This window comes from Martes martes (genome assembly GCF_963455335.1).
Source record: "Martes martes genome assembly, chromosome: 1".
NCBI lineage: Eukaryota > Metazoa > Chordata > Mammalia > Carnivora > Mustelidae > Martes > Martes martes.
Genome location: NC_137888.1, coordinates 161,726,345 through 161,747,561, shown reverse-complemented (window position 1 = coordinate 161,747,561; position 21,217 = coordinate 161,726,345). Strand labels below are relative to the sequence as shown.

The window sequence follows — 21,217 nt, the reverse complement described above, 5'->3', positions numbered from 1 at the left end:
GGCAGATAGGCCCAGAATCTTTGCAGGCAACGGTGCCCCCCGCAACCCCCCGCCCCGAGTCTAGCAACATGGTTTTGTTTCGTGTTTGTTTTTATGGTTACCTGAGATGTATGGCAAATGATACGGGCTTTCCATGTACACTAGCGATGCACGGTTTCCTTTTAAAGGACTTTTTCTTTAAAGAAGCATCTGTTTAAAAGAAAAACAAATGAGAAACAGATATGATACAAGGCTTCGCTGGCTGTGACTAGACCAGGGAGGGCAGCATAAAGAAGGGGGCCTTAGTGGTGGGGACAGGTGGGCAGATATGCAGGTGTGTGGCCACGGGAACCAAAATAGCAGAACCAGGGTTTTATTGTCTTTTTTTTTTTTTTTTTTTTTTGCTAATCTCTTGGTATTATTTCCCCCAGTTGATCTTCAAAACAAAACCCTTTTTTTGGTAAGAATGATGACTCACAGCAAAATTGGGGAGCCAGGAATCAGGAGCCGGCGATTGGAAGAGCCACTTTCAAAACCAGGTCACTGACCCCAGAGCCACCTTGATTCTGGGGTCGGCCAGTGGTTGGTTTAATAAAACCAGAGACACTTTTCAAAAGCAGTGTGAAAGATACAGGTGGGATAGTGATTCAGGAGAGGGTCGAGGCCTTCTTCTGACAGAATCTGGGAGCCCAGGCCCTCCCCATGGGCAGCCCTCAGGTAGGGGCCAGAGGCCTTTGGCCCTGTTTCGAATAGTTGTGCCTTCAGCAAAAGGGAGTAGGGCAGTGTCCGGACCAGGGGTCCAGGACCAGGCTGGACTGAGCCATTTTTCTAGGAATGTGACCTTGGGCTGGTGACTTAATACCCGTGTGGAGGTCTCATCAGGTATCAGGTGGTTTTTTGTTTTGTTTTAGTTTTAAGGAGGCTCCCCACCCAACGCGGGGCCCAACGCAGGGCCCGAACTCACAACCCCGAGATCAAGACCTGAGCCGAGATCAAGTCAGAGGCTCAACCAAGTGAGCCACCACCCAGGCGCCCCCCAAATGGGGGTTTTAATAGGATGTTCAAAGCAAATGAAACATTTGGGGTTCATTTCACTCTGTGCCTGACAGAGAATAAGCATCTAGTAAATGCAAGGGGGTTTTTGTTTCTATTTTGCTTTAAAAAAAAAAAAAACAACAGTAGTCTGAATGAAATCAAGCAATAAGCCTTAAATTATTCAGTCAGGGGTGTTTCTTTTGTCTAGACTCTTCTGACTATATGCAACAGGAAACACAAGCCAAAATAGTTTAAATAAAACAAAGGAATGTTGCATTGACTCCCCCAAACGGAAGCCCTGGCAGAATTTGTTTCCCGCTTCTGTCCTGCAGGGGTTTACATGATTGTCAGCAGGACCTGTGTTCTCAGTCCTCGTGTCTCTGCTTTGCCCAGGTGCTCTCCTGGGATCCAAGGTCACAGGTCCAGCCATACAGTCCCCAGAGTCAAGTCTAGTGGGGCACAGGCCACATTGCCCATTCTGGCTAACTTACCTGGTCATGTGCCAGGGTCTGAGCCCCTCTCTGGTCAGGGGAGCACAGAGTCGACTGGCCAGACCGCAGCCTCCTGCCTTCTAGTGTTGGGAGGAGTGTGAGCATTCTGGAGCCTTATGGTCCAAGAGCCGAGAAGAGGCAACACCCATGGCAAAGCTGGGTGCCGTTACTGAGAGAGGCAGATAGAGGCTGGGCAGCCAAAATCCAACACAGGTCTCCAACGGGCATGATATCCTTGCCTCCTGTTGCATTTAGGACATTTGGTGAAATTAAGTTTATAATTAAAAACCTTCTGCTAAAGAAAATTCCAAACCCAGGTGGCCTGTCTGTAAATCCTATGAAACATTTAAGGAAGGAGTAGTACAAGCTTTTTTTTTTTTTTTTTGTAAACTCAGGAAGGAGACAGGAGCAGTTATTTCCTAATCATTTTCATGAGGCCAACTTTCTGCTGATTGCAAACCAGACGAGAACGTTACAAGATAAATCCACGGGCCAAAATCACAAACTTCTTTCACAAAATAATAACAAATCAAAACCAGAAAAATATTAAAAAAGAGGGATGAGTCATCATGACCCACCAGGGTAAATCCCAGGGATGCAAGGTTGGTTTAACATTAGCAAGCAGTGTAATTCACAATATCTGTAGAATTAAAAGAAAAGCCACGTAATTAATTGTCTCCACAGGTGCAGAGTAGTCAGTGCCTGTTCGTGATAAAAATCTGTAGCAAACTAGGAATGGAAGAGAATCTGTAACCCGATAAAGGACATCTGCTGGAACTCGTACCAGAGTCTTGTGCTAGGGGCAGTGGGGGGCAAGAAATGAACGAGCCACAGGCTCTGTGCTCACACTGTCTCTAAGGGAAGTCAGACGAGAAAGAGGGTCGTTGCTGAGGCATTGCCTTGAGCCACTTGGGCTTGCTGATCTTTTTGCCTTGAATGCTCTTCTCCCAGATAGTTGAAAAGCCAACCTCTGCCTTTCTTTCAGAGATATTTAAGGCTTGTGTTCATATGTCACTCCCTCTGGTAGGCCTCCTCTGACCCTCCTGCCTTTCCCATCCCTCCTTTATGTCTGTCCCTAGCCCTGTTGTGTAAGATCCTATATTTACGTACTTGGTTTTTTTAATCCTTATTTCCTACTGAGACATAAGCTCCATGAAGTTGGGGATTGATACGTATTTTGTATTTTGGTGTATCCCCGACACTTAGAACAGTACCTGGAATACGGCATATGACCCAGTAAATATGGATTCAATGAATGAAGGAAGGAATGGTCCTCCCCCAAGGAGGACCAGTGGGGCTGTGGGTGCTGAGAGGAGAGGGGAGGAGGAGGCTTGGGGATGGGTCCGTGGGAGAGTTACCATTGCAGTGGGAGAGCTTGGTGAAGGGCGGTTGAAGTGGCAGGAACAGCAGCAGCAAAGGAATGGAGTGCCGGAGCCGAGAGCACGGGGGAGGGGGAGGGGCGGGCTTCCGAACAGAGGTTAGACGCCAAGTACAGTGGCTTGGGTTCTTGCCAGCCATGTGGCCTTGGGCCAGCAACCCTGTCTCAGGCCTGAATCTTTGCTTGTGGTTCTGAGGATATCTGCCGTTGGGGATGGGGGGCCCCTGATGAAGCTGCCGTGGGGGCCCCAACAACAGGGACCAGGGGAAGGGGGTGGACAGGGTGAGGCATAAATGGTTGTGATATGGAAGGATCTGCATTGTCTGCCCGTGTGCCTGCCTGCCTGCCTTCGTTTATTTTTAAGATTTTATTTTTAAGTAATCTCTACACCTACCTGGGGCTCAAACTCACAACCCTGAGATCAAGAGCCACACATTCCACCAGCTGAGCCAGCCAGGTGCCTGTCTAACTTTCTTTAACAAGCAAGGTTCTTGTGGTCAGAATTGTACCAAAGACCCCTCCTTTGGGAACCTCCTTTTATTTCCTGATCTTGGGAGCTTACTATGTACAAGCCCCGTGATGACAGCTTTGTGTTTTCTACGCCACCTAATCACCCCAATCCTTTGCAGCAGGAATTATTTTTATTCCCGTGTGTAGAGAAAGAAACAGAGGCCCAGAGAGGTTAAATCATTTGCCTAAGGTCAAACAGCAGGTGTCACCCCAGTATCTTACGATGTGCCCTTGTAGCAAGCAGACTGCCCCAGATGAGAGAACAGAATGAGGCATGTCACTGGCACCTAGGGCTGCTTACCAGACTGCACCAGGGACTCCGGGGAGCCCTTGGAGCCTGTCCTATGGGCCCTGGGCGGGGGGCGGGGGTACTGGTGTTGGGAGGGTGGGGCAGACCTGCTGAGTGCCAACTGGGAGGTACAGAGGAACCCCGGATGTGTAAGCTGCAACACCACAGATCCCTTCTGCGGAGTGGCAGTTAATTTAAACTGGGGGGCAGAGGCGGGCTCTTCGGCAGAAAAGCCATGCGAGCTAGGACCTGTTTCTTTGGCGGAACACAATGCTGTATGCAAATGAATTGGGCTGTGGTAGCAGGGACCTGGCTTCCGTGGGTGGCAGGTGACACTGCGGGCATCTCAGCTGTGAGGCCCACATGCAGACCTGCCTCCGGATGTCGTTAGTGCTTGTTTGTCTCCAAGCCCTGTTGTGTCCCAGCCTCCGACTCCACACCCACCCTTCCTGAGGATGCTACATGCCGAGGATGCTCAGGATGCGTGTGGCCCCTCTGTTAGCTCCCGTGGCACACGGTGCCCTGTCCCTCACAGGGGACTGACACAACCAGAGAGGGGGCTCCCTGGTGTGTTCAGAGCCACCAGTACCGCTGGGCAAGGCTACGTGGTCCTCGTGTTTCTGGACACCTTGGAAAATGGCAGCAGATACAGTAGCACAAGAGAGAAGGTATGGCTGGTGGGCGAGGCTCAGGCCCTGGACCCCACAGGCCCCCCCACTGCCAAACTACAGACACTTCCTGCCACTGTCAGGCTTGGGCCTTTTTTTTTTTTTTTAATGTCTGACCCATATTGGAATTTGCTTTTTCCTACAAAATGGCTCACTTTTTAGGATATTGATGTTGTCATCAGTATTAACATGCATGAGTGCACAAGTTGGATATGTTTGTTTTTCCTCAAATGCTTGAAACTAAAAGAATAATAATGAAAATCCATACAGAGTCCAGGAGGAATAGTTCATCTGTGTATCCTCTCCAGTGTTGTGTGTGTGTCACTCCATGTAGAAGACTCAAAGTGGGAGAAACAGCTGACCTGTTGTTGCACAGACCTTCCTGTGACCCCCAGCCCTGCCACTTACAGCAGTGTGGCTCTGGGGAAATGGCTGCCCCTCTCTGAGCCCGGTTTCATTGTTCCAGACAGGCCTGCTGGAGGATAAGCAATCTGATGGACAGACATATTTACCCCTGGGTGTAACACGTGGCGGGCGATTGCCTTTGCTATCTTCTGGCCTCTTCCTGTATTAGTAAGGATTTCTAGAGAGACAGGACCGATAGTATATAATTTTATTATATATAAAGAGATTTATTAGGAGGAATTGGCCCATGTGATTATGGAGGCTCACAAGCCCAAAGATCTGCAGGGGCGTGGGCGAGCTAGAGACCCAGGAAAGCCCAGGATATAACTCCCATCCAAAGCCTGGCAGGCTGCAGACCTGGGAAAAGCTGATGTTTCATTTTGAAACATCAAAGTCATGTTCTGAAGGCAGGAATAAGCCAGTGTCCCAATTCAAAGGTGTTCGGGCAAGAGAAAGCCTTTCTTAACTTGGGCTATCAGGCCTTCAACTGATTGGGTGAGGCCCACTGACATGGAGACAATCTGCTTTACTCAGTCCACTGGTTAAATGTTAATCTCACCCAAAAATACCCTTGTAGAAACACCCAGAATAATGTTTGCCCAAGTAACCTCTTGGCCCAGTCAAGGAGACACATAAGATTAATTATCATACTCCCTCAGCACACACATACACACACACATATATATATATTTTTTTTTTAATTTTTTAAAGAAGATTTTATGTATTTACTTGAGAGAGAGAGAGAGAGATAGAACAAGCAGAGGGAGGGAGAGGGAGAAGCAGACTCCCTGCTGAGCTGGGAGCCCGATGCAGGGCTCCATCCCAGGATCCCAGGATCATGACCTGAGCTGTAGGCAAACGCTTAACCAACTGAGCCACCCAGGCACCCCCATATATATATATTTTTTAAAGTTTTATTTACTTAAGTAATCTCCCCCCCTCAACATGGGGCTTGAACTCACGACCCCGAGATCAAGAGTCACATACTCCGCCAACGGAGCCAGCCAGAAAAGTGTCCCATGCTTTTTATCCTAATCAAAAAACGGTCCCTGGAGATCTCAGCACCAGCCAGATGTGAAGTGCTCCTGCCCATCATCCCCTCTCTTATCTCCTCTGGCACTCCCTCTCTCTGTCTGCCTGGCTTGACGTGATTAACAACTATGTCTCAAGAATTACCCGTCCTCCCTCTCTGGAAAAGGTGATTCATCTCTTGCCAGATCCTGGAAGCAGAAACATTCCAGAATTGCATATGTGTCGCCAGCTCTTCCGTGCCCAGCCCCGGGGCCAGCGTGACTCTTCAGGAGCACGTATCTGTAAGGTGTTCTGAGCCCACCTGGAGAGCTGTGGAATGAAGAGACCTCACTTCTGTGTGGCCGGGAGAGGACTCGAACTGCAGAAGACACCCACATTTGGCCTTGGATCACATATGTCCCGGCCCTCAGCATGGCCTTTAACTAGTCCCCTCTTCTTTCTGAGCCTCAGTTTACTTCCGTGTACAATGAGGAGGGCACAGCAATAGTTCTCTAAGTTATGTCTGCTGTTAGGGAAATGTTTATATTTAGAAGTTGAAATAGTACAAAAAAGAACAAAGAGTAATGTAATGAATACTGATACTTGTACCATCAGTTAGCCATCGTCAACTTCTGTCCTTGTTCCATGTCTGCTGCTACGGCCCCAGGTTTTCACCCCTACCCCTACCCCTCTCTGGTTGGACTTTGAGTCCCGACGGGACCTGCCCGACAAATTCCCGACAAAACGCTTTTGAGTGTGCTTTTTTATCCGTCTTCCACTTGAACCTCACCGTGACCTGGGCACATAAATTGCCGGTTTCTGTGGCTCTTTTGTGCCTCTTAAAAGTACACCCGAAGCAGGCAGGCCTCAGGATGTCCCAGAAAGATCAGGTAACTAAAAAGAGCCCTTAACTGAAAAGAGCCCTTCTGCTAGTCAACAAAACCACCACCCAAGGCTGTCCTAAGCCGTCCTGTAGGGGGCTGTCACGAGGCCTTCCGGCTTCAGCTGTGGCCTCCTGGAGCCCAGAGAGAATCCGTGGGTGACACCAGCGGGCTGGTGTGGGGGTGGGGGGATATGGCATGCTCTGCTCAAATCCTGGCCGTCTGCCATACCTGCTGACATTCTGGCATTTTCGCGTTTCTCACGAGGTGCTCTTTGGCCCGCCCAGCTGCCCCATGAGGAGAGTGTGGCTCCCGTTGCCCCAGCGTAGCCGAGGCCTGCAGGTGCGGGGATTGGCGGCTGCCTTCCCTGCACGGGATCCCACTGTCTTCTGGTTAGGACACAGGCCCCAGAATGGGGTGGGCACCTTCCTTCCAGGCAGCTGTTTTGTCTTATCTGAAAGCTGCACTTAGTGCCCTTGTATCAGCCATAACTGTGAAGAGGGGGACTTTCCCAGGAGGCACTAAGAGCACTGTGCGGCCACCAGATCCCATGCTGGTCCTTGGCAGGGAGCAAAGGATATCCCCAGGACAAGTGGTGAATTGAGTCGTGTTTGCCTCCCTGGCTGCCCACCTGCAGGCCGGTCCTCAGAGCTGGCCATCCCCTGCCTTCGCCACTCTCCTCGAGTGGTGATGAGGGCCTGCAGGACAGCTGGGCCAAGTGTCGGGATGATGACGTCTGGGATATGCTGGGTTATATCCTAAGACTAGTTAAAATTAACTTGCCGGTTACTTTATTTTTATTTTTTGAATTTACTTATTTGAGAGCCAGAGAGCACAAGTGAGAGGGGAGGGGCAGAGCAAGACGGAGAAGCAGACTCCCCACCTAGCAGGGAGCCCAGAGCCCGACATGGGGTTCGATCTCGGGGCCCCGGGATCACAACCGGAGCCACAGGCAGATGCTTAGCCAACTGAGCCACCCAGTCATCCCCCACCTACTACTTTAATATGGATTTTTCATAGGAACTTGAAAAACAAGGATGAGTTGGCAGAGCCCAGGATTTCTAGGGCAGCGACGCTGCTCAGTGTCAGGTTATGGATGGTGGCTACACGTCGTCATTCGCAGACTGTACAGCCTTGAGAATGAACCCCCACATGAACTGGAGGCTCTGGGCAATAGTGATGTATCTGTGGGTTCCCCCGTCGTCACAAATGTGCCCTCCTGTGAGGCATGTTGACAATGGGCAAGACAATGTGTGTATGTGTGTGTGTGCTGGGGGTGTGGGTAGAAAGTATGGGAAGTCTCCGTACTTAGCACTCAATTTTGTGCGAATCCCAAACTGCGCTGAACAATATTCAATTCATTTCACCGGTTAAACTTTTGTTAACAAGGCCATTAAAAACCGCTAAATGGGATCTGCCTTATTTCTCTTGGACGGGGCTGCCTTGAGGCCCGCATCTGGATGTAACCTAGCTGGGAGTGAGAGGTGCGCTGAGGCTAGCAGGGTCTCTCTGGGGTGGCTGCGGAAGGGCTGGGGGTGGGGGGGAGTGGGCAGGCAGGAGAGAGATTCTCTGGCCTCTCTCCAGCTTGACCTGACCTAGCTCCATTCTTCTCTGCCTCCGATTAACTTGCTGCTGTGCAATGGCGGGAGGAGAGGTGGCTGCCCCTGTCTCATTCTTGAGCCTGAGATTCAGAGAGTGGGGAAGGGTTTTCAGCCCAGACCAAGAGTCCCGATGTCTGGCCGCCAGGGACCATTGAACATGACATAAACCACACTGTTTCTCAAATGTAGAAGCGGAAAATAAGAATTGTCTTTTGAAATAGACCTTATTTTTTTTTTTAGAGCGGAAAATAAGAATTGTCTTTTGAAATAGACCTTATTTTTTTTTTTTTAGAGTTTCAGCTTCATAGAAATTAAGCCAAGATCTCCCATATAGAATCCCCTGCCACATTCCCCACTGTCAACATTTGTTGTAATCAGCGAACCTACATCCACATGTCATTGTCACCCAAAGTCCATAGCTTACATCATGGCTCCTACTTGACGTCATACATTCCGTGGGTTTGGACAAATGTGTAACAACCTGTGTCACCATGATAATATATAGAATGGTTTCCTGCCCTAAGAATCCTCTCTGCTTTGCCTGTTAATCCATCCTTCCACTGTTGTTGTTTTTTTTTTAATTTAAAATTGTGGAATAACTTTAGATTTACAGAAAAGGTACAAATACCTTTGTATTTGTACAGAGATCTCCTTACAGCCTTTCCCCAGCTTCCCCTAAAGTTCGCATGTTACACAACCAGGAACCTTGGTCAAAATGAAGAAATCAGCTCTGGTGAATAGTCACCAATCTCTAGACTTTTTGCAGGTCACAGTTTTCCCTTGGAGGTTCTTTTTCTGCTCCTGGACCCTGTCCAGGATCCCACATTACGTTTCTTTGTTGCCTCCTTCTGTTCCGTGTGAGTTCTCTAATTTTTTCGTTTCCACGCACAGTTCTGTGTGTGTATACGTGCCCGTGTGTGTGTAGTTTAATGGCCTTTGAACACTAGTTTAGAGGGGCTCCGGGTGGCTCTGCCTTCAGTTCAGGTCGTGATCCTGGGGGTCCTGGGATCGAGTCCTGTGTTGGGCTCTCTGCTCCGTGGGGAATCTGCTTCTCCATCTGCCTTGTCCACCCCAGCTCGTGCTCACTCTTTTTCATGCTCTCTCAAAAAGAAAACTATGTTCGAGTCGCAGAGCTGCCAGCAGCTAAACAGAGTGCGTTGCCAGCATGCCGTGAAGCTCATTGCCTTTCATCACCTCCTCTTACCTTCTCATCTGCATGTACATTCCTGCCCCACTTTGTCGTCTTTCCTTAGTCGCTCACATGCTCTTTTCTCAGAAGAAATCCCACTGCGAGGAGACCATGGTGTATTTCCTTGGGGGCTGGGGGTTCCTTCCATGACAGTGGGCGAGCTCTGTGTTCTGAGTATGTTCATGGAGGTGTTGATCTGGGCACCCCCCCCCCAGCGGCTCAGCCTGGGTCTGTGATGTGTGTGCCACGCTGTCATCCTTAGGTGCGTGTGGTGGGGCCGCTGTGCCTACCTGGCCCCGGGAGAGGTCTTTTGGCCTCTGTTTCACATCATTGCTTTTTACACCAGGCGTTCTTTGTTTTGTTTGAAACAAGTTTCTTTCTGAATACTCCAGATCGATGGTGTTCCGGGGAGTTTAAGCAAGGGGCTGGGAAGGAAGCAAAGACAGGTAGTTCCTGCTGTGTTCAGGCCGCTGTGCTGAGCACAGCCCCTAGGAATGAGTGCTGGACACTCTGCAGGGGGAACACCCCTTCCCTGGATCCTGGGGTACACCGTATGCGCCCTGAGGGCAACACCTTACCCCGTATGCAACAGCTTGAATTGTGCACCTGCTTCAGATCCCTCCGTGGCTTGTCATTGCTCTCAGAACAAATCTAAGCTCTTTGCTTGTGGCCCCCAGTGCCTCCCTGATCTTGGCTCCTGCCATCTCCTTGGCCTCAAGCCCCGCCATCTCCTTTAAGGACTTTTTCCCCCCAGGTTTATTGAGTTGTAATTGACGTATAACATATGTACGACATGGGGCGCCTGGGTGGCTCAGTGGGTTAAAGCCTCTGCCTTCGGCTCAGGTCATGATCCCAGGGTCCTGGGATCGAGCCCCACATCGGGCTCTCTGCTCCTCGGGGAGCCTGCTTCCTCCTCTCTCTCTGCCTGCCTCTCTGCCTACTTGTGATCTCTGTCTGACTTGTGATCTCTGTCTGTGAAATAAATAAATAAAATCTTAAAAAAAGAAGATATGTATGACGTATGACATAGTATTAGTGTAAGGTGTACAACACAATGAGGTGATATATGTGTCTATTGCAGAATGATCACCGTGAGTCTGGTCCATCACACACATAGTTACGGTTCTTTTCTTATGTTGACAACTTTTAAGATCTAGTCCCTTAACCAACTCAAATATGCAGTACAATACTGTGAGCTGTAGTAACCACGCTGTACCTTCTGTCACCAGGATTTATTTAATTTATAACCAGAAGTTTGTACCTTTTGATCCCCTTCGCCCATTTCCTCCATCTCCCACCGGCAGCAGCTGCTAGTCTGTTCTCTGCTGCTGTGAGTTTGGCTGCTATTAGAGTCCTCATACAAGTGAGATCGCACAGTTTCTTCTCCCTCTGACTTATTTCACTGAGCGTAACACCCTGAAGATCTATCTATGTTGTCGCAAAGAGCAGGATTATCTTCTCTTCTATGGCGGAGTAATAGTCCACTGTGTGTGTATGTGTGTGTGTTCCACATTTTCTTTATTCATTTGACCATCGATGGACACTTAGGTTGCTTCCATGTCTTGGCTGTTGTGAATAGTGCAGCAGCGAACATGGGAGTGCAGATATCTTTTCAAGTTAGTGATTTCATTTATTTTGGATATATTCCCAGAAGTGGAACTGATGAATCATATGGTAGTTCTATTTTTAATTTTTTTTTTTTTAGAGGAACCTCCATACTGTTTTCCACAGGGGCTGCGCCAATTTGCATGCCCACCAACTGTGCAGGAGGGTTCCCTTTTCCTCACATCCTTGCCAACACTTGATATCTCTTATCTTTTTGATAATAGCCATTCTAACAGGTGTGAGGTGTGAACTGTTGTGGTTTTGATTTACATTTCCCTGTGAGGATCAGACTCCAAATTTTGAAAAATTCTCAAGGAAAGCCATTAGCAGCTTGGGGTGGTGGTTAAGAACACAGGCTCTGGCCAGCGTCTCCCATCTCCTTGACCTTGGCCTCTGTCCATCTCCTTGACCTGAGTCCCAGGCCTCAGATCACACTAGCCCTCCTGTTCTCTGAGAGCTCCTGGCTGCTCCCACCTCAGGACCTTGCCCCCAACATCCGATCTTCCTGTGGTAGGCCCTGAGAGGCCTCCCCCAGCAGCTCCCTGGCGCCCCCTTTTGGCAGAGAACCATAATGACACTCAGCACTGTAGGAAGTATCCGCTCTGCTCATACCCCACTCATTCCCATCCTGCCTGGATCCCAAAACTGTCAGCAGGCTGTGTCATAGGTGAGAAACCATGGCACTGACCTTGGGTCACTCCTCCCGTCACGCTCTCCCTTCCTCCTGTTGTTGTCAAGCCCTGTCTCTCCATGGGAAGGCAGCTCATAGATTTTACTGGTCTGTTTGTGTGTGATGTGCCTTTCTCCCCAGCTTCACCTTAATGTCAGCTCCGGGCACACTGGACTTTACGGTTGTTTGCTGTCTTTACAGTCAGTGATCTCCAGGTTTTATGGGACTTATTTGGTGGTGGTTAATGCTGGGTGCCTGCTATGACACGGTTGTTCCTCCTTACCAGACCCCAGAGGCAGTTTTCCCACCAAGAGAGAATTCTTCCTAGTTCCACAGACTAGTCTTATAAAGGCAACCATCTACTGAACATGGAGGTTTTTCCCCCGTGTTTGGTCTCCTGGTTCATTTCCTTGGTGGCGTGTGCGTGTGGAGGTCCCATGCACCCAGGTGGTCATGCTCTTACGAGAGGGACCTCTGCCAGGCCCTTCTCCCTGGGTGGGAAGATCCTGGACACTGCCCACCTTGATTGTGTGTTTCAGTCTGGGACGGAGCCCGGGATGGGGAACTGCAGCTTTGGCTTCAGGCCCCAGCTGTGCCTCCTGGGGTAGCTCCAGAGAGTAAATTCTGACCTTTTTGCCCCAGGTCATCGACCCGGCCGGAGGTGGCCAGTATAGAGCCACTGGGTGCCGACGAAGCCCAGTGCTCCCAGAAGGCCGTGGTGCAAGCCCGCCTGTCCCAGCCTGCCCGCCTGACCAGTATCATCTTCGCCGAGGACATCAGTAAGAGCTTTGAGTGCCCTGTGCCTGGCACCCCCCCCTCGCCTTCCCTGCACTCCCCCCCCGAGACCTCAGCCCCACAGCCCACCTCTCTCTCTTGTTGGGTCAGAAGATGCCCAGGCAGGACCCACCCTGGTCCCTCCCATCAGTGCTATGTCCTGTTTTCCCTCTGTGGAGTCTGCCTTTCATTTCTAAATAATTATTTGTTAACCAAATAACTCCTCAATGGGTCTTGAGTCAAAAATGAAAAAAAGTTGTTGCAGTTCTTTTACTGCCCATGTTTAGTTTAACCTGTTATGGTTGTAAACTGCTTGGAGGACAATTAATGGCATTTTCTGGCATGCTGCCATTTAACATGATACGAAGTTTTCATTTTTATAGGGTTATTTTTAATGGCTCAAGACCATTCCTCACAGGGGCTTGTCCTATAAGGATCCCCTGCTGTTGGACATTTAGACTGTTTTCAATGTCTGTGGGGTGTTGTATAGAAAAATAAATATATTTGTCCAGGGGACAACTTAGGGTTCTTTGGAGTTATTTGCTACCAAGGATAGGTTCCCAGTTTTACATATGAGTTTTTTGAAAGCTTTTGATGTGGTGCTTTCTAACTAGGTACCGTGAATGGGGCACAGGTGGTTTCTATGGTGCCTGGAGAGTGGGCAGGATGTTTTTGTGTCACCTGCTGTTATTTTTACACTGGAGAATTCCCAGGGTAATGCCATTTATGTATTGCACTTATGGAGCTAGTAAAAAAGGCTATATGCTCGCTCACACAACCCTTTCATTCTGTAGTACAGTTGATAGTCTCGTATAAAAACCAGTGTAAGCAGACGAACTCCGGGTATAATTCCTAATTGGAGCATAGGGACAAGCATTCCAAACTGCATTATCTTCCTTGGTGCTAACTCATTGTAAAGACCCTGGGCTTTTAACTTAGTGGTCACACCCCAAACAAAACCAGATTTTCTCTGAGGAGTTTTCTCATGTGCAGCTGTAAATGCTGGTGCTCATGTTGCTGAAGAACAAGAGAGGCCATGAAAATGCCTCCGAGCCCTTACTCTGCACGGGTCTGTGCTGACTTCCGGAAGGCCCGTGTGTTGGTCAGCGGCTTGGATGCTGAGGGTCAGTGTGGTTCTCCCAGTTCCCCATCGTGGTGGTGGTTCTGTTGGGTGCTGACGTCCTTGCCAAAGTGCGAGAGCACCTGACCCAGGAGACCCTGGAGGTGGAGTGGCGGTCGGGACGCCGCCTTCTGTGCCAGCCCCTCTATTCCCATCCCCCAGCCACAGGCCAGGTCCTCCGCTGTGATGCCATCGTCGACCTCATCCACGGCATTCAGATCGTCTCCACTACCCGCGAGCTCTACCTGGAGGACTCCCCCCTGGAGCTGAAGGTCCAAGCTCTGGACTCTGAAGGTGAGGACAGGTCCCCGGCAGTTTGCTCGCTGTCCTCTCACGTCCGGCCCTGCCATTCCCCCAGGGAGGGCAGATCCAGCCGATGGCAGAGCTGGTGCTGGGGAGACGCTGATGAGGTCAGGACCACCGAGTGGCTCTCGGACCTTTCGGGGGCTGACACTCCTTGGCCTCTGTGGCAGGGCCTGTGAGATGAGACATTTGGCAGTTCCTAGAGGCTGATTCTGTGCCCGGGACCGTGCTGGGTAAAGCATGTCTTCAGGAAGCTGACCTCCGGTGTCTTGGCAGCAGTAGGAAGTTGGGAGATGCTCCCGTGGTCACTGCGCTGGAAACGGTGGGAGTGTCCTCCTTGCCCAGCTTTGAGGGCTTGGGTTGGCTTCCTGGTCCGGATTGCAGGGTGCACCTGGGCATGTGTGTGCGTGCACCGGGTCACCTCCCTGTGCTGGCCCAAGTGCCGTCATTCACTTTACTTCACCAGAATCCAACATTGGATTGTTTTGGGGTTCTGAGGAGATCTGTTTTTGGACTGTCTTGGGTGCTGCCTGACCTCTTGGGAAGCTGAGCAAAGGGAAACTTGTAGGTTAAGATTCCCGTTGGAGAAAGTGACTCAGGCAACAGATGTCTTTCAGAGGAGGGATCTCTCAAAATGTAAGCCCAGTCCTTGGCTCACCTTGCCTTTGAAACCTTCTCTGGCCACTCCAGCTCCCTCTGCTCAAAAATTAAATTCTCTAGATTAGAACTGCCCAACTTAGGGTAGTATCTGCACTGGGGGGTGGAGAGTTATTTGTGGTAGGGGTTGTCTCGTGCTTTGTAGGATGGCTCAGTAACATCTCTGGCCTTCACCCACAAGAAGTGGTAGAATGCCCCAAGTTTGTTATATAAAGATTTTATTTGTTTGTTAGAGAAACAGAGAGAGAGAGCACAAGTAGGCAGAACAGAAGGCAGAGGGAGAGGGAGAAGCAGGCTCCCCACTGAGCAGGGAACCCAATGTGGGGCTCGATCCTAGGACCCTGGGATCATGACCTGAGCCGAAGGCAGACGCTTAACCCACTGAGCCACCCATGCACCCCAGAACTCAAGTTTTGATGACCGGAATTATCTCGAGCCATTGCCAAGTGTGCCCGTAGGACAAAGTCACGGTTCTAAAGCATCAATCAGGTCCCTCCTTCCTGTCCATTCATTTATCAGATAAGCTGCCTCACTTCTCTGATCTGTTCTCTGGTCTATGAAACTGAGATAGTGGTGCTTACGTGGGGCTTGCAAGGATTCAGTGAGAAGCATGTACAGGGCTTCGTGCTGGGTAGCACAGAGCGGTTCTCAGTGAGCCAGGTGGCGTCTGAGCAGTTCCACCTGCTGGCCATCCTGCCAGGTGCTGTGAAGGAAGGGCTGCCTTCTGCCCCAGTAGCTCAGGCTGTAGGGGGGACCACATGCATCTCAGTAGGTGCTGCTTGTCATCAAATCAGATGTAAGGCGACCTGGGGCACGTTGGAAATTGGGTGTGGGGGACAGAAGTTAGGATGGTCTCTTAGGGACATGCTGTTTGACCAAGCCATGAAGAGTGTGGTGTTTGCCCACCTTGGAAGGTCATTTTCTTCTGGAGAAGATGAACGCAGGAGGTAAAGGACCTTGCAATTGCCCACGTGGGGTTTGCACTTGGTCTTCAAGCGAGGGAGCTGGGGGAGGGGTTTGCACAGTGAGATGATAGGAGCTCCCCACGGGGATGACTCATTGATCTTGGGAACAAATGACCACACTTGACGCCACGCCAGGGCCAGACACTCCTCTGAGCACTTTGCATGTTCTAACTTCATTTCACGGCCAATGATGAGACCGAGGCACAGAGGGTGAACACAACACATGTGTGTGCAGGGAGAAGACATATAGTTAGTATATAACACAACCAGAGTCTAAGCTCCGGCCTGGCCCCTGAGTCCACTCTCTTGGCCTGGGCTCAGCAGACTTTTCCGGTGAAGGGCCAGAGAGTAAATGTTTTAGACTTTACTGGCCAGGCCATCTCTGCTATAACACTTGGCGCCCCCCACTGTTGCTCTAAAGCAGCCCTAAAGGTTGCATAGTGGCTGTGTTCTAATAAAACTTTATTGACCACCTGCTCTTGACTACTCTGTTTTATTTCCTGTCTTAAGTTACTTGAAAAAAAAAAAAAAAGATTTGTATACCATGACATTCATCCATTTAAAGTGTACGGTTCGGTGGTTTTTAATATATTCACGAAGTGGTACAGCCATCACACTAGCTGATTTTAGAACATTTGTGTCAGTATAGAAAAGAAACCAAGTACCCTTGAGCAGTGACTTCCCATTCTTTCCTCTCTCCGGCCCCTGGCAACCACTACTTTTGGTGTATATAGATTTGTCTATTGTGGACATTTTCTATAAGTAGAATCATACAATGATACAGTCTTTTGAGTCTGACTTCTTTCACTTGGCATGTTTCCAAGGTTCATTCACGTTGTGCCGAGTATTTCCTTCCTTTGTGTGGCCGAATGACATCCCACTGTGTGGAGAGAGCACATTTGATTATCCAGTCATTTGTTGATGGACATTTAGGTTACTTCTACCTTTTGGCTGTTGTGAATAATGCTGCTATGAATATTCATGTGCAGGTCTTTTTGTGGACATGGTTTTCATTTCTCTTGTGCATCTGCAGGGGCGGAATTGCTGGGTCACAGCGTAACTCTGTGTTGGCCTAAAAGTAATGGCAAAGACAGCAACCCAGTTTTCTGGAGCTTTTGCTAAGCACTGTTTTTTTGGCTTCTGAGATCCCACAGGTGGGGTGGGGCAGGACCTGGGGCCCATCTGGCACTAAGTGCCTTACCCTTTACACTGTAGAAAGAGCTTTTCCAGATCCCAGATGCTCTTATCTGGGTTGCCAGCCAGGCAGTGAATGCAGATGAGGACTATTGCAGGGGGCCGGGGTGGGGGGCAATAGGGCATGGCGGGGAGTGTGGCAGATCCAAGACCATGATCCCTTCTAAGAAGGCTGAGCCAGCCACTGGTCTGCAGAGGGACACTGGCCCAGGAAGCCAGCTCTGTAGACTTTCCAAGAGAACTTGGGAGTTGGATTTATTTGGCACATTTCTTCGTTTGAGATGATGGGACATAACTCAACAATGTGAAAGCAGCATTGCCTAGGTAAAAGCAAAGTCACAGCTCCTAGGAGATGGGGCCTTGGAGCCACTGGTTGCCATCTCCCACCCCATTGTGGGGTGTTGATTGACGCCCAACCAGACCTTGTACTCACACTAGAGTGTTAGGACCCACTCTGAGTCCTGTCTCCAAAATCATTACTGGGCCCAGTTGGGCTCACATGTACTGACATCCCGGACCGCAAGCCGGACTGCAGAGCTAAGTCTGGCTTGGGTGGTTTGCCATCTCCTCCACGCTGGGACCCTGGGAGTCCCAGCATCCAGGGGAGAGATGAGCTGTCGCCCTTCATCCCCTGACCCTTGAGGCCTCAGTTTCCCTTTCCTGAAATGGTGGCATAACAACTGCTTTGCAGAGGGGTGGTCCTGAGTGCATTTTCCCCTCCCCCTGGCCCCAGGGAGTTAACTCTGATGCCTTTCTGCTCCCCCCATCCCCCCATCTGCTCCTGCAGGAAACACATTCAGCACCCTGGCCGGGCTGGTTTTTGACTGGACGATCGTGAAGGACACGGAGGCTGATGGGTTCTCGGACTCCCACAACGCTCTGCGGTAAGAGGTGCCTCACCTTTGCAGGAAAAGCAGGAAGGAGGTGTCAGTTGGCTCCACGCAGGGTGGGGGCTTTGAGCAGCATCATCACCATCAGCAAGGAACCCAGGGTCGTCAGGATGCTGGCCGGCATCCCCCATGACTGAGCAAGGATGAGCATTTCAGCTCCCACAGCTGTGTTGGAACCTTGCTGCTTCTGCTGCCCACTGGGGTGTGCTCTGGGTGTGGGAAATTGTGGAGGAGGCTGGCATGCCCAGCTGTGGAAGAGAAGACTTGCCCCAGATAATGGAAGCTGTCACGTGGTACAGGGAAGGGTTGTATGTGGCCTCAAAGGACAGCCCTCCACTAGGGGTGAGTTAAAGGGGAGACAGGTTGTGGCTGGGAAGACATTTCCAGCCCTCACAGGAGCAAGAGGCTGTGTTCCCCAGCACTGGGGGATACAGATGGGCTTGTTATGTGCTATGTACCCCCATTTTTGCCATTTTTCAGACATAGAAACAAAGATTTAAACCACTGGTCAAGTTGGTAAGTGGCAGAGCTAGAATTGGACTCATATCTATATAAATCTTCACTATCCAATATGGTAGCCGCCAACCCTGGCTATTTAAATTTAAATGTGGTAAAATGAAAACTCCAGTTCCTTGTATATACTGGCTGTGTCTCACGTGCTTGTTTGCTATGTGGCTAGTGGTTATGACATGTTGCACAGAGAAGATGGGGAGGAGAAGGTCCTGTTGGCCGGTCCTGGTGTAGACCCAAGGGCTGGGCTCATGTCCCCCCTTGCTACCCTGCAGTGCTTCAGGCCTTATCGAATCAAGTTTTAAAGTCTCTTTTAAGGGAAGAAGATCTAATTTTTAAAAAATATTCTCTTATAATCTTTATACATTTTATTTTAATTTCAGTATAGTTAGCATACAATATTATGTTAGTTTCACGCGTTTAATATGAGTCAGCACTTCCATATATCACCCAGTGCTCATAAAAGTGACCCCCTTAATCCACATCCCCTATGTCATCCATCCCCCCACTCACCTCCTCTCTGCTAACCACAAGTTCTCTATAATTAAGACTCTTTCTTGGGTTGTCTCTCTCTCTCTCTCTTCTTTTTCCTTTGCTTGTTTGTTTCTTAAATTCCACTTGTGAGTGAAATCATATGGTATTTGTCTTCCTCTGACTGATTTATTTCACATAACATACTCTCTAGTTGCGGAGGAAGACTTAACTTAAAAAAAAATTCTTTTAAAGATCTTGTTTATTTATTTGACAGAGAGAGAGCACAGGTGGAGGGGAGCAGCAGGCAGAGGGAGAGGGAGAGGCAGGCTCCCCGCTGAGCAGGGAGCCTGATGCGGGACTTGATCCCAGGATCCTGAGATCATGACCTGAGCCAAAGGCAGATGCTCAACTGACTGGGCCACCCAGGCGCCCCCTTAAAACTTAGCAGCTATTTTCAGCTTACAGAAAAGTTGCAAGTATAGTACAAAAAGTGGTGTCCCTGAACCATCTGAGAGCCAACTTGATGTCCCTAATTATTTTAATGTGCCTTTGCTACCTCGAAGACATTTTCCGGCATACGCGCAACATCATCAAAATGAAGAGATGAACACTGATGCCTACAGTCATCAGACCTCATTCAAGCTTTGCCAAGCTATCCTAGTTATATCGTTCATAGGAAGCACAAAACCCAGCCAGAGTCACCTGCTGTCTGTCGTCCTATCTTTCTCAGCCTAGGATAGTTCTTTGGTCTTTCTTTCTTTTGGGACCAAGATGCTTGTGAAGATTACAGTTCAGTTGTTTTGTAGAATGTCCCTCATTTTGGGATTATCTGATATTCCCTCCTGATTAGATACAGACCTTTGCATCTTTGGCAGGAAGATCACAGAGGTGAGCTTCTGTATTCTCCTGATTGTATCTTATCATGGTTTAGTGGGTCTATCACGGATGACGTCTCGGTCATCACTTGGGGTAGATGGTGCCTGCTCAGGTGCCCCACTGTGAAGTCATTGGCCTATCCCTTTGCAATTAGTAAGTATTTTGTGGGGAGTTAAGAATCTGGTCTTTTGTTTACACCTTTCCAAGTCCAGCTCCAGGCTTTAGGGAACATCTTGGCTTAGCCAATGCCTATTCCCATGACAGACATCACTATGCCCTGATACTGTGCAAGGCAGGTTGCTCTTTTGGGTCAGAGGTCTTTGGGTGGGGGGGGAATGGGGCCCTCAACTTTCGTCTTCTGCATGAGCTCTGGAATTTCTGGTGTCTCATGAAGCCAGGAACATGGGCTGGACAGTCAAAGAGACCCGGATTCCCAACCTGGCCTCATCACTTCCTGCCTATTGCCTCAGTCAAGGAGTGCAGCTCGTCTGGGCATCAGCATTCCCCTGTGTCAGAGGGAGGGGAGTATTGTGGCTACTTCTGAGGGCGGCTGTGTGGGTCCACATGGTATTCGGAGCCCCACCCTGGGCCTGACACCTGCTAGACATTCAGAGAACGCTGGTTCCTTGCCCCAGTCTGTGCTAGCAGGTGCGTTTCCTACCACGACAGCCCCCTGAGCGTCCATGCACTCTGTACATGAGCTGAATGTCAACCGAAATCAAAAGCACTAAGGCAGGTTGCAACCAGAGTGCCCTGGGTTTTCATTAAAATCAGCATGTGACACCTAGTCAAACCAGACAGGGAAATCAGTCACAGCACACTACTGTAGCCAGCAGATCTTGGGGAGAATGGAAGCGTGTCCAGCGCACTGCTCTTGTTCAAGTGGAAAGGCGGGCTCACCTGTAAATCACAGGCTGCGAGAGAGAGAGAGAGACCGCATGGAAAGGGTCCCTCAAGTCAGCCCTGCTTCTTGCCTACACGGTGGGGTCTCCGCATCCCAGCTTCTCTCCCAATGTGGGGCTTCTCCCCACAGCCTAGTGCCTTATTGTGGGGCGATAAGATGGGTGTGATACCCTCTTCCTGACACTGGAGGAAGGGTCATTAAACGTCATTTCCCAGTGGCAGGAGCTGGCCCAGAGGGGTGGGTAGAACATCACAGGGGGCCTTGGGAGCCTGGGGGGGGCACTGCTGGCCCCACCCGGGCTGGGTCTGTGCTCCTGGGCCTGCTTCCTAGTTTCCGTGGGCCTCACCTGTCACACCTGTGAGCGTGAAGCATTTTGTCCAAGCAGGTGGTCCTCATATTTCAGGGTTTACCATCATCGCATGTGGATTTTAATAAAAAGCACAGTGCCAGGCTTCTTGTGGACAAAGGCCTGTACGGGGCCCAGGAATCTGCACTGTTCACCAGGAGGTGGGCAGTTCTGATGTAGGAAGTTTAGGGGACACGTTTCTATGCGGCACCAAGCAGGGCACTGCCACTCACTTAAGGGTCTGGCCCCTCCCAGGAGGTGCCAGCAGCTGGTGACTCTGTTAGGGTCCTTGCTTTTGCAATCAGGTCTGGTGACATCTTCCTTCTCCAGAATCCTCACATTCTTGGAGTCCACATACATCCCTCCTTCCTACATCTCCGAGATGGAGAAGGTGGCCAAGCAGGGGGACACCGTCCTCGTGTCCGGGATGAAGACGGGGAGCTCCAAGCTTAAGGCACGCATCCAGGAGGCCGTCTACAAGGTGGGCCCCCG

At 50.0% G+C, this 21,217-nt stretch overlaps 1 protein-coding gene across 1 annotated transcript in view; it reads left to right on the top strand.

Annotated features, from left to right (window-relative positions):
- NUP210 (nucleoporin 210) overlaps positions 1–21,217 on the top strand; it is a gene marked incomplete at its 5' end in the record, with an annotated part of 107,296 nt that overhangs the window by 11,688 nt on the left and 74,391 nt on the right. Inside the window, 4 exon segments of the mRNA XM_080811331.1 lie at positions 12,355–12,491; positions 13,769–13,900; positions 17,513–17,609; positions 21,056–21,206. Of these exon segments, the coding sequence (XP_080667457.1) occupies positions 12,355–12,491; positions 13,769–13,900; positions 17,513–17,609; positions 21,056–21,206 (517 nt within the window).